The sequence below is a fragment of the Denticeps clupeoides genome, chromosome 7, assembly GCF_900700375.1.
Source record: "Denticeps clupeoides chromosome 7, fDenClu1.1, whole genome shotgun sequence".
NCBI classification, from domain to species: domain Eukaryota; kingdom Metazoa; phylum Chordata; class Actinopteri; order Clupeiformes; family Denticipitidae; genus Denticeps; species Denticeps clupeoides.
In genome coordinates this window covers 10,712,869-10,725,543 of record NC_041713.1, presented here as the reverse complement: position 1 = coordinate 10,725,543, position 12,675 = coordinate 10,712,869, and the positions used below count along the sequence as shown (strand labels likewise).

At 41.9% G+C, this 12,675-nt stretch overlaps 2 protein-coding genes across 2 annotated transcripts in view; one reads left to right on the top strand and one right to left on the bottom strand.

Annotated features, from left to right (window-relative positions):
• The window catches only part of LOC114794132 (SUN domain-containing protein 2-like), a 29,769-nt gene extending 19,099 nt beyond the window's left edge, over positions 1-10,670 (top strand). The window contains exons 2-17 of the mRNA XM_028986485.1: positions 5,219-5,330; positions 5,415-5,521; positions 5,613-5,840; positions 5,942-6,002; positions 6,496-6,557; positions 6,713-6,798; positions 6,862-6,963; positions 7,049-7,102; positions 7,262-7,305; positions 7,437-7,587; positions 7,665-7,877; positions 7,973-8,057; positions 8,170-8,279; positions 8,366-8,533; positions 8,625-8,717; positions 8,856-10,670. Of these exons, the coding sequence (XP_028842318.1) occupies positions 5,221-5,330; positions 5,415-5,521; positions 5,613-5,840; positions 5,942-6,002; positions 6,496-6,557; positions 6,713-6,798; positions 6,862-6,963; positions 7,049-7,102; positions 7,262-7,305; positions 7,437-7,587; positions 7,665-7,877; positions 7,973-8,057; positions 8,170-8,279; positions 8,366-8,533; positions 8,625-8,717; positions 8,856-8,972 (1,791 nt within the window). The 5' untranslated portion in view covers positions 5,219-5,220 and the 3' untranslated portion in view covers positions 8,973-10,670. The remainder of the gene's footprint in view (positions 1-5,218; positions 5,331-5,414; positions 5,522-5,612; positions 5,841-5,941; positions 6,003-6,495; positions 6,558-6,712; positions 6,799-6,861; positions 6,964-7,048; positions 7,103-7,261; positions 7,306-7,436; positions 7,588-7,664; positions 7,878-7,972; positions 8,058-8,169; positions 8,280-8,365; positions 8,534-8,624; positions 8,718-8,855) is intronic.
• tmem150b (transmembrane protein 150B) lies at positions 10,098-12,128 on the bottom strand. Its single transcript, XM_028985944.1, has 6 exons — positions 12,064-12,128; positions 11,869-11,928; positions 11,511-11,578; positions 11,289-11,416; positions 10,814-10,991; positions 10,098-10,333 (listed from the first exon to the last, which is right to left on the bottom strand). The coding sequence occupies exons 1-6, from the start codon at positions 12,126-12,128 to the stop codon at positions 10,098-10,100; spliced, it is 735 nt and encodes a 244-aa protein (XP_028841777.1).
• Between the last annotated feature and the right edge of the window lie 547 nt (positions 12,129-12,675).

Below are 12,675 nucleotides of genomic sequence, written 5' to 3'. Positions count from 1 at the left end.
TGGTTTGTGAAGAAAGTTGCTTTGATTATGTTTGCTTCCATATGAAAATACAGAACGAGTTTGTATTGGTTTGTTTAGACTGAACCAATTTATTTCCATTTGGAGTCTTTTGACAAAATTTTCATTTACACTTACAACATTAAAAGACACCCTAATCCAGAGTGACTTTCAATCACTAGTTTCAGGGACAGTTACCCTTCAGGGTTAAATGTCTTGCTCAGGGACACTATGGTAGTAAGTGACGTTTGATACTATGACTTTGTGGTCTTCTGGTTCATAGGCAAGGGTCTAACCTACCAGGCTACTACCACCCTCCTTGCATACCTTCCTTCATTGCACTGATTCCACCGACCGCTGATGTCAATAGGTCTGTAGATGGAGCACAAGAATCTTTACTGAATTCAGTTCAAAAATCTGTTCACTGTTGGTGGAAAGCGGGATTGTTGCACTCTTACACCTGCCATTTCTTGGCCAAACCTTTGTGCTTTCTGCTGCTTGAGGCTCGAATGACACATCTTTAAAAAAAAAAGTGCACCGTGTCAAAGCCACATCACAGACATGGGCGACTCCACTCCGCAGAAGTAAAAAAACTCTAAGAACAACAATGAGACATTCTGAGAATCAAAAGGGCTTTGATTTTCCGCAGTTAATGTCTAGGCCTTGCCTGGCTCAGAAAGGTCTCTGATGTTCAAAAGGAAGGATCACCATCTAAGACGCTGACGTTCGGGTCCGTCTTACGTTTAATTACAGTTTACACGGCAATAAGGCAACAAGCAACAATAACGTGACTGAGGGCTGGATAAAAAGCTGGCTTAAAACCCCGCTCTTACAGTTCTCATTACCACCGGGCGATCAGATCAAACACTCTCACTCGGTCTGGCACGAGGTGTGGATTTCGCCTTTGGTCTCACTGACAACATGTCGCAGTGTATTCCGCAGTGATCTGGGAGTCAGTGAATGCTGGCGTGTGTGCTCTGGAACAGGAGGAACGGGAAGACATAACAAATGCGAGAAGTGAAAAGGAGAGACAATGTGATATTGATGCAACCTAGAGAGTGAAGAAGAAGCAGGGGTCAGAGGATAGAATTGTACAAGAAAAAGGCTGAGAGCGAGCGTCAAAGGCAGAGATTTTGGCGGTGTAGAGGGAGAAGTGTGGTAACAGATATGAATTACATTCACTTTCCATTCTCCCTCGACCGCCCACATCAATGTGAATCTTTATTTCTTCCAAATCTGCATGGTTCAAAAGCTTTGCCTTCAACATAAGTTGGGCACCAATACATATAAAACCATGTAATGAAGATGAAAAGCACACATTTATATTGTACATGCAAGTTTAGGTTTGAGTTTAGGGTGCATTATATTAAAGCGAAAAAGTACAACGGTGTTTAAAGTGAAGTGATTGTCATTGTGATAAACTGCAGCACAGCATATTTAACTCTGCATTTAACCATCACCCTTAGTGAGCAGTGGGCAGCCATGACAGGCGCCCGGGGAGCAGTGTGTGGGGACGGTGCTTTGCTCAGTGGCACCTCAGTAGCACCTTGGCAGATCAGGATTCGAACTGGCAACCTTCTGATTACAGGGCCGCTTCCTTGACCGCTAGGCCACCACTGCCCCTTACACAGTAGGCTACTTGGGGCAAGGAGTGTATTCAGTCCATGTTGGATTTTGCAAGGCAGTATTTAAAGAAAAACTTCCTACAAATCAACCAATAATTAATAAGCATGTTATTCATGTTCAGATTTCATTCATGCTGATGTCTTAATGCATAAGGTAGCTGATGATGTGACCTCCCAGGAGTACTGCAGAAGAAAAATTATCCGACACACATGTATTTAAATTTTTATGTACGATATAAATTAAGCAATACATTCATGGCTTATGTAATATTGTCTACTATTTTGCCAAACCCCGGTCAAACTTGTGTTGTGTGGGTACGTAAAAAATTGCATGCCATGACAGAGAGTGTTGAAAATCTTCATTCCATACAGAACATATGTACAATCTAATCTGTCTTTGCATTTATTACTAAACGTGTGTGTGTTAGGAGGCCTGCATTGTTTAAGGGAATACTTCATCGCCGTTTAGCACACCCCCGACACCCCTACTCACTGTCTCTGGCAATTAACAATAGTCCATTCTGTGATGTCCCATGCAAGAGCAGACACTCCCATCCTCATACAGAGGGAATTTTGGGATCACGCCAGTCGAGAGGGAGACAGTGGCACAATTCTCATCTCCCAGAGTCAGCAGAGGACAAGGGGTGCTAGGGGTCCTTCCCAAGTATGTGTGTGTGGATGTAAAGTAATTAGAGATTAGGGTGTGTGTGTGTGTGTGTGTGTACGTGTGCTTGTGTGTGTTACAGTCCTGTTCTGTATCAGTCTTGAAATGCCAGGCCCTTGCATCCTTACATTGCTTCTTCCCTGTTTCTCTCGTTCCTCCCTTTTCATGTTTCAGGCCCCACCAGCCTGTCCAGTCGCTAGTGCTGTCTGGGTTTTTGGCCCAAAGAAAGTCCCCACCCTCATACACAATCACAATTGCATCGGGCAGAATAAAGAGCAGAAGGGGAAATTTGCAGAAGGTCAGCCGTGCCACAGCCTCAGCAATCTTCTTAAGTGCCCACTGCCCACTGTCGTCTCCATCAGACTTCTAATGTCACACGGATAAGAGTAGCTGGTTACTCGGTCTGCGCAAGTACAATTATATAATTAGTCTGATTGCATGATATTAGAAAAAGGAAGAAAGGGGGTGTTAAAAAGCCAGAACAGACAGGGGCTTTTGTGTGGTGGAAGAATGTGGTGCGCCTGGCATTTTTCTGTGAAAGGGCAGCTTTTTGGAAAGGCGTGCCAAGAGAGATGAGATCACGGCTGGAGGTGCCCACTCACATGGCGAGGGACACTCCGCTCACCGTTACTGCCACCTTTGGGGTATTTCAAATGTAGCTAGGCCTGTAACGTGGATTTTGGAAAGCTGAGCGGGAATTGGGGTGTGTGGAGATAAGGATAGGGAGCACACATCGGAGGTCCATCCTGATTGTAGGGCTCCGCTATTGTTCCAAACGTAATCTAGGCTAGCACAGGCGTAAACGGTGGTTTCAGCATAGGTTAAATATACAGTAAATACAAGGCCTGAGTACTTGAAAAACAAACCAATCACAAGGAAAAGAAACCACAGCCACACACCCCAAATAGATTAGGAGACTCTCATTTTATGGGTAAATGCACTATATACACAAATACACCATCCACATAGTGTGCATTAATACGAAAAAAAATTCTGTTGTTACCTAGTATAGTGTTGATTAATTCAGTATCCAAGGTCATGTGTTGTGCCCCAAGGCACCAGTATTTCAGATGTAGCATCCACAATGAAATAGTTCCATTGCTGGCTCAGTTGTTCCTAAGCGATGTGCAGCAGGCAACAGCTGGTTGCGTGACTATGCAGCCATCAAGCAATGCATCATGGTGCCATAATTGTGAGATTTTGTATGTCCCTGGAGTCCCCTGGCCAATCAGAATGTCAAGTCAGAACTAGCTGTGGTAATTAATGTTAATTCATATATAAGACCACTTAATTCAAACGACTGCAAGCTGTTTTGAAGTTTTAACAAGGCATTCCCACATAAATCGCATTGAACTGCTTTTGGACACAGGGTTCGAGAAGGTGCCTACTTCCTACAGCGTTTCCTAAATAAATAAAGCCATGTTAAAACATGGCTATTTTGAGAATATTCCCAGAGCATTCCGTAACTTGTTTGGCCTCCATGTCTTGTCAGTGGTCCATCTTTGAGATGCCGCTTTTATGTGAAAGAATGTTTGGAGACAGACCACAGAGAGAACAGCAAACCAATGTTCTCATCCTGTTTTGTTTTGTTTACCAGTAAAGTTAAAAATACGCACAAATAGGAGTCTGCTTTATAATCTCAGTGAACATTCTGTCTTTGAAGCTGATTGGCTGGAACCAGAAAAATAGGCGTAAGTGTAAGGATTTCAGCCAAACTGTGATGGCTGGTGAGTCTCCAGAACAGCAGCTCTTGTGGGATGTTCAGGGTCTGCACCGTTCAGGACCTTCCCATAATGGTCCAAAGATAAACAAGAAAGGCCATGGCTAGCACATATACACATATGAAGTAAAGGCGACCTTCTCAATGAGATGTTACCTTGACGTGTTCCATCAAATATACCACTGTAGCAGGGGTGGTAGGAGCCTTGTGAGTAACACACTAGCAATTGAACCAGAAGACTACAAATTCACTGGTTCAAACCCCACTTACTACCATTGTGTCCCTAAGCGAGACACTTAACCCTGAGTGTCTCCCGGGGGACTGTCCCTGTAAAAACTGATTGTAATTCACACTGGATAAACCTGCTAAATGCCATAAATGTACATGCACTGTAAGATGAACTGGCCCGACTGAAGTCATTCACATGAAACCTCATAAGATTGGCATTCTGACATCTGGGCTAATCAGGGCAGTAGACGTCCTTGTCTCGACAGACAGACAGACAGACAGACAGATCACTCCAACTAAAGTCTTGGAACCTATACAGAGTACATTGGTAGTATAATGAGATAAATGCAGGTCAGAAACAGTGCAGCTGCTCAATTTATGGAAGCGTGAATCGGTCATTACATCACTTGGACACTGTTTTTCCCACGGCCACTTGCCTCAGCCCCACTTTTTTCCCCAGCTTATTGTGTTAAGCAGCTGGCAGGTGGAAAGGGGCGAAGGAACTCATTTTTTCCTGATGTGTCACACACTATTATGACTCACTGCAGCCGGTGAGTGGAATTGTGGCATCAACTAAATAAGACAGGAAGTCCATTTTACACACGCATTCACCATATATGGTATACTGATAGTGTAGTGTAGTGTAGGTGTAATTATGGGAGGTTAGCAAGGAATTAAATTTCCTAGATAAGATTTACAAGAAAAAGATGTGCAAAAAATGAGAAAGAATTTAGTTAGGACAACATAGGGCAACATTTAAAGAAGCACTTCTGTTTTAATATCTAATAAGATAATTGGTTCATTGAATAACCTATTCCCCATTATACTCATTTTAATTGTTGATCCTCTGATATGGAATCATTTTAGAAGAACTGGTGGCTCATGGGTGCCACCTTGTGTTTAAGGCTGTGCTGACACTCTAAAAAGACATGCAGCTATGGGCAACATGGATTTTCATCATCTGTGTCTCTTGACATTATTTAGATATGCCACGCCGCAGTCTGAGGCTGATTATGAGTGGTTACTACTCACCCAACAACACGGATACTGAAGATGGCATTAGTTCGACTGTGAACTATCGTGAGAGCCCTGTCAGGTATGGAACTTGCATGTGTGTGTAGGCATGTGTAAATTAGTAACCTTTACTCCAAATTCTGCTCATTTTCTCTACCTGACAAAGAATTTTTAAGAAGCGGTCCAGGTCCCAGGGAGAGTCTCAAAGCACACCCAAAATGGACACACCCAAAATCTCTACAATCTATTCCACCACTGAGGAGTCTTTCACAGGTGATGCATAAAGATTGTCTTCATCCAGATCTGTCTTGACTGTCTTCAATTTTACTAGTGCAGATCTATTTTGGATGCTTTTGATTGTCAGTTCTTCAGCCATCGCCATCATCACCTTTCGTGGTCCCAACAGAAACATGTCGCAGAACCTTGTTCTATCCATCCTTAGTTGGCCTGACTGCCAACACCTCCACTCCCACATCTAATTCCACCAACAAACACTGGAGTTTCATCTCAGACACAGAGCGAGCTAGAGCCTGGAGAAAGAAGCATAAACTCCACGGCAGGAGGCCATTGTCTGACCATCCATGGGTTCCAGGTGACCTGCATGAAGGCTGAGAATGCACCTTCACATTGTTTATTAATATTCATTCAGTTTATGATTGTTTTTCTTGTGATATGTTCTTATCATCCTTTCAGCTGGATTGTCCATGATCTTCTGGTACCTCTACAGCATCTTTGTGGATGATCTTCTCAGCAGGTAGGCTAATCATACATCATTCTACAGAACGTATTCAGCATAAAGGCTATAGGATAATGGTGCTCAGAAATCAATAGGACTCATATTCAAAGCGTACAATTAAATAATTTCTTTGCTGTCCATACAAATGAGAGTTTCATATAATAAAAATAGTTTAATATAAATAAAGATAACACTTTAGTGAGGACTAAAGTGATTTGTGTGGATATAAATAAATATGAACTGTAATTACAGTAACAAGGAAAATTACACTATGATGTGCAGATGAGCAAGGAGCAGAAAATGACACTGAGGTAGATGGAGGGGATGTGCAAAGAGCTTAATGTGCAAATGAGCTTAATGAGGAATCTGATGGCAGTAGAAAAGAAGGAGGTTAAATATATACAATGACACATTGTCTGCAAACAGTTGCCTCTATACTATACTTTATAATTAAAATAAAATGTTTTAATGCCTTATTCTCATCTCAAAGCTGATCAACTTTGTCTTTAAGGCAAACTCCAACCCTGAGAAATCTTCTGTCAGCTCTTATGAGGTTGATTCTAATTGGTTCTGGTATGTCTCCACTAATTTAAATTTTAATTGTTAATCAGACCAAATTATATTTTGGCATTTTTTCTCTTCATTAGCAAGCATATACTAATATGCCTAGTGGCACCATAATGATGTTTGCTTTTCATAACTGTTAAAATGTCACTGTTTTTTTGCAGGTTTTTTGTTCTCTTACCTTACATTATCCATCCTGCTCAACGACAAGAGCTCTAAGTATCTCAGCACCAGATATGAACACAATGTGGTACGTCATATGTTAAGTTTATGTAAATATATTTTCAGTATAAATGAATTTTCTTATCTGTAGGGCTCTGCAACAGTGGCGGATTTAACCAAGATTTACAAAGAGTTGAGAGACAAAGAGGCGAGGTGGAGGGAGACCTGGGAAAGGGAACTGGACAACGCAAAGGTGAAGAATAGGGAACAAATTCTCAGAAGAGAGAGGAAGATGAGAGAATTTTCACCTTCAGACATTTTTGATGTTATTGTTTTAGAAAGAAATGGCTGAAATGAAAAAGACCAGTCAGTCACAGAAACTCATGTCTGAGGTGAGTACCTGATCCTGAATCTATAGCATTATTTGGGCAAAGACTGGTGGAGGGGGACAGTTTTCTTCTTTTACGACATTATTAATCCCCTCAATATCAACATATGATCTATTTGTTAAAAAGATAAATGTTTGTAATCCCATGATGTTCTGAAAACAGATGCTGAAAACGGAAATGAACGACGTCATGAAATTCGTCAAAAAGTATGTGTTTGCTGTGGTGTGTGGCTGTCACAATAACTTTATTGCTTTTGTGTTTGAGGGCGTAAGCAGTAGCTAAATCTGGGCTGAGGCATGGATTTCATCTTGACCTCCCTGACCTTTGACCTTCTCAGTAAAGAACTGGACCATCATATTGGTGTAGGAGATGAGATAGCTAGAGTCGTCAAAGAAGTCTCAGAGCTGAAGAGTAGACTGTCAACCCTGACAATGGAAAGCTATGAACTGAAGGAACGTCTGGACATCCAACAATCTGCAAACGAGAAGGTAAGGGTCACAATCAAAATGCAGTTGCCGTGATGAAAGCCCCACAGTCTCTCAAATAGATTTCTTTCTAATTCCAGATAAAGAACAATGTCTCTGATTGGCTGGAGCAGTGGATGGAGACAAGCTCTAGGGGTGTGGTTATGTGGCCAGAGTTGCAGGAAGCCCTGATGGCGCTGGAGAATCGTCTGCTGCAGACCCTGGCTGAGGAAGAGCAGAATGTGAGGAACGACCTGTGGACGTCTGTGGGAGAGAGTCGGCAGACGGAAGCATTCGGCTACGTCACGGCTAACGTGAGCGCCTCTGGAGTAACGTTCACCATAACACATTGTGGATGATTGATTTGCATGAGTATATCTGTGTGCGTCTGTTAACATTTACCATTCAGGATGTCCGCGAGATTGTCCAGAGCGCTCTCAGCATCTACAGAGCAGATGTGATCGGTATGGCAGACCACGCCCTTGAGTCTTCAGGTGCAGAGTTCATGGATATTTTACACTTCGGTCTGTGTTAATTCTGTGAGTGTGTGAGTGTGTGTTCTAAACATAATGCAAGTTTTTTGTGTGGCTGTGTGTATGTGTGTAGGAGGTTGTGTCCTTGCCTCACGCTGCTCTGAGACGTATCGCCCACAATTCCTCAGCCTGTTCGGGTTACCGCTGTGGTACAGAGCTGAGGGTCCCCGTGCCGTCATACAGGTATCGCAACACCAATTTGGTCTTGTCCCACATACATTCCACTCCTTCTGTTACTTGTCCCTTCCATTTTGCTGCTAACCCCATAGCCAGAGGTGCATCCTGGGAAATGCTGGGCATTTAAGGGCAGTCAGGGTTATATCACCATCGCCTTGTCATCCCCTGTGACGGTGACTCACGTGACCTTGGAACACCTCCCAAAAATCCTGTCACCGAGCGGCCACATAGCCAGTGCTCCACGAGAGTTTGCTGTTTATGTGAGTATTTTTATATTAATACTTATAGCTAAATCAATTAGCTAAATTAATTCAGTGTTTGCCACCAATTGGATTCATTTTTATTAAATAGGGAATGACAGATCTTGACCAAAAGAAAGGAACATTCCTTGGAGCATTTGTCTATGATTATGATGGACGGCCTGTTCAAACGTTTGAGTTAGAGGTAAGATCTCCACTTCTTCTACTCAGTTCTACTGGTGCTCCTGCAGTTTAAATCCTGGATGAAGTTTGTTCAGAAGCATAGATCTCCAGGAGTAGAGCTTGTCTGTGTGTAAAGTCGTGACTCTCATCTCTCTCACAGGAGTCAGTGCAAGGCGTGTACCATGTAATAGAGCTGAGGGTCCTGACCAACTGGGGCCACCCAGAGTACACCTGCATTTACCGCTTCAGGGTTCACAGCCAGCTGCAGGTCGGATAAGACCACCACTCCACTTCTCTTGCAATGACAAGAGGAGAAAGAGTGCATACATATGTGTTTGGTGTGATTTTGAACATTCTGAATGTAATTTTTTTTATAGTGTTTGCACAGTATGACTTAAGCACTTAAACAATCTTGTCAGAAGCCCTCGAATGAACTGATCAGTTTGCCACGGTCCAGTCCATCATGTTAAACTGCTGCTACTTTACAGCCTGATACCGCTCTACCTCACAGGAAAGCAAAAGTCAGTCATGTTTCAAAGCTGCTTTGAAGTTTCATGCCTGTTCTGTTATCATGTTGTGTGCAGTGCTGCTTAAGACTATTATTATGACTGGGTAATTTTCACATCAAGATATGTATGTTGAGGTGGAAAAATTACAAGTTACGTGTGAGAGCAAATATTATGGCGTTAGACAAAATACAATTAAAATATAAATTGAACCATTAACTTTCAGTAACCACTTGGGTATAGCAGCCCATCACGCCAAAAATCCAGAAGGAACGCAGGGAGAGCATGCAACACCCACACACATAAAGCTGGAACTCAAACCTCCTACCTTGGAGGCTCAATGTTTAATTACAGTAAATTCAATGTATGAGTGTTGTCTTGAAATTATATGTTGGTGGAAAATACACATGCATGTCATTAAACATGTATTTTTTAAATGAAAATCATTAAATATGACTAATTAATAATATTTATTGGCAAAATGCAAGAAAAAAACAATGCAAACATTCAAAACTCCCATATTTTAACATTGTGACACCAAAACACAGAAAAGAGCTTTCATTTTTATAAAGATAAAAGTACATGGCAGTAACACTGGCAGATTTTTTATTAAACACACCAGCTGAATATTTACACACCAGCTGGTACATCAAAAATTAAGAAATACTGCACCACCAAACACCGCAACTGGCCATGTTGTCACCAACAGAGACATGTCGTGTCTCTGTTGTGGCCATAATTTACCACAAAAATCCTGACAGCATTTGTGCCTGCTTTTTGGATAGTATAGTATAGTATAAATACATCTTCACAGACAGCAATTGAACAAATATAGATCTCGTTTGTACACCTCGCTATTGAAGGTAATTCTGAATCAACACAAAGCACTTTCAGCATCAGAACACTTGTGAGCTTGGATGATGATCATCATTCCTCTGCATTTCACAATTTTTGTCATGGCCTGCGTTGTTTTGGGTCTGGGCCGTGCCACGATTCTGCACGGTGAGCCGGTGGCAGTCAATGAGGCGGAATTCAGCCGCAAACGTGCTGAAGAGGGCAAAGAAGCTCATGACCAGCACCCACTCGCACACTGCAGATGCTGAGCGGTTGCCAGTATTATACAGGATGGCCACTGAGATCATGGGTCAAGGAGTGTATCAGCTACAGTCAACATACGTTGCCGTCGGACCAATGATTGTCACTCCAGAGATGACATTAACATTAAGTGTTGTTGCGGTGATGCACACACATGCTGCTAGGAACATTTCGTTTTCAACTTGGGCAGCATTTTGAACAGATCAAAACGGATGATTTAACGGATGACCACAAACATCCAAAGGAGCCTAATTAATGATTGCTGGAGGTAACTACATTCTCTAAATGTTGTAACATTTCTAAAATGTTGTAATTTTGTGTATGGTTTACCAGAGGTAAAAATTGAATGACCAATAAATAAAGTGATTAAGTAATCAACTCAAAATTACTATATATTTCTTTGCTATCTGTGTCATTTCTGCCCACTGTCCTTGTCGCAAATAACTTTTGTTGCTATTACCCAAAATATGAGAAAATGTGAAAATGAGACACTGGACATGTTGTGTTTAAAGGATACTGGCGAGGACAAACCCAGAGCAGATGCTACAGAAGATCACACGAAGTGGCCCTAACCAGCGGCGGTCCTGCGACGGCTCCGCCCTATAGGTTAGCCAGACTTGAACCCAGAAGTATGCCAAACCGAAAAAGAAAGCCAGGAATGCACCAAGGAGATGGACGCTCTTTGCCACTGATTGCTGTGTGAGATGAAAGAAAGTTAGAGTTAGACATCTCCAACCTGAAGGTCATTAGCATAAACTCTTTAAATAGAAGTCTACATAAAAATTGCAATTGGATTCAAGAGCTAATGTTCACGCTGCACGCAATGTTGTTATTACTTTATGTTGGAAATGTTGGAAAGGTGTGGATCTTCTGGTACCACCAGGAGTAATTTCTGGATGAGGTGTGGGTGATTTCTAAACTATTGTAACACAAGTGTTGATACGTGCAAAAGTGCAGACCAACAAAATGGCAGGGACAGGAAACAAATATACCTGGAAGTTGCCAAGGACTGAGATTCCAATGGAGGAGATGAACCCAAGCACCAGGCTGGCTGTATTAGCATGTCTTCCTCCACCCAAATCAAGTATCTGCTGGTAACGAATTACCACTATCCACATGGCTGGAGAGGCAGAGCGTGGGTCACTTCATGCGTACTCTACAGAAACAAAGCAGCTCTGCAGAAGATGTACCTGCTTTTCTCCAAGACAACTCACCGAGGAAACAGCAGATATTGCAGATTTGGGAAAACGCACAGCTCTGCGGTGTGTAAGAGCCACATGTGCTGTTCGAGATGTAAAGGGCTGAATTAACACCATTCCTCGTGCAGCTATAATACAGCAGTCCTTAACATCTTGATCAAAAAATGAGCTATTCAAAACAAAAGTTAATGTAAACCATGGTTAGTTCCAACACCAGTGATGAGAGTTATCCTGGGTGTGGCAATATAACATAAAATACCATGTTAATCTGACAGATTCATATACTTCACTCACTATCCATAACTCGGGTTTCAGGCAATACTCTGCTTTGTAATAATAATTATTATAATAGCGAGTGAGTTTCAGATTTCACCTGATATAGGGGAATTCCTCTGTTAGATTTACAGAATTGTTTGACACTGCAATAGCAAACCTGGAATATTTGAAGAAAGCGATATGTGTTAGACATCACATGACACAAAAACATACACAGGATAAAATGTGACTGGGACTTCAGCTGATGTCTGAAAGACGTTTCTATAATAGAATTAAGAAAATAGATACGCACACTGCCCATAGTCCCACTGCTCCACCCAGTGCAAGGAAAAGGGGAAGCAATACCAATGCCCACATCATGGACCAGTCAGAGCACTGCAAGCCAAGCAAATAAATACAGTATAGCACAAAAGCAAAAATAGCACAAAATATTTTATTCTAACTTTTCTTGGGACAATGCTGAAGATGTGACACTTTAATGTGATACAATTTAAAGTAGTCAGCGTACAGCTTGTTTAACGGTGCAAATTTGCAATCCCTTCAAAATAGTTAAGCACACAGCCATTAATGTCTAAACAAGTCATGTCCATACCTATAAAAATTTTCTTGTGGCCCGCTCATAACCTTGTGCACTGAATGGAATGCCAGTACCACAAATGCGAGGTGTTGCGATGTCGTAAATATAAAACCAGTGATGTACACATGCTAAATAGCGGTGTTTGCTAAACGCATTGCATTTGTGTAAAAGCTACATTTTTGTTTTTGTACAGCATGGTCCCCTATATTTTCAAATCAAATTTCATTGTGGATGTCATTCATTTTATTTGCAAATAAACATTTATGGAAGGTGCTCAGTGTATTCATGGGGTTTTGGCAGGGTTCTAGCGCCATGCACCTGTAGGGG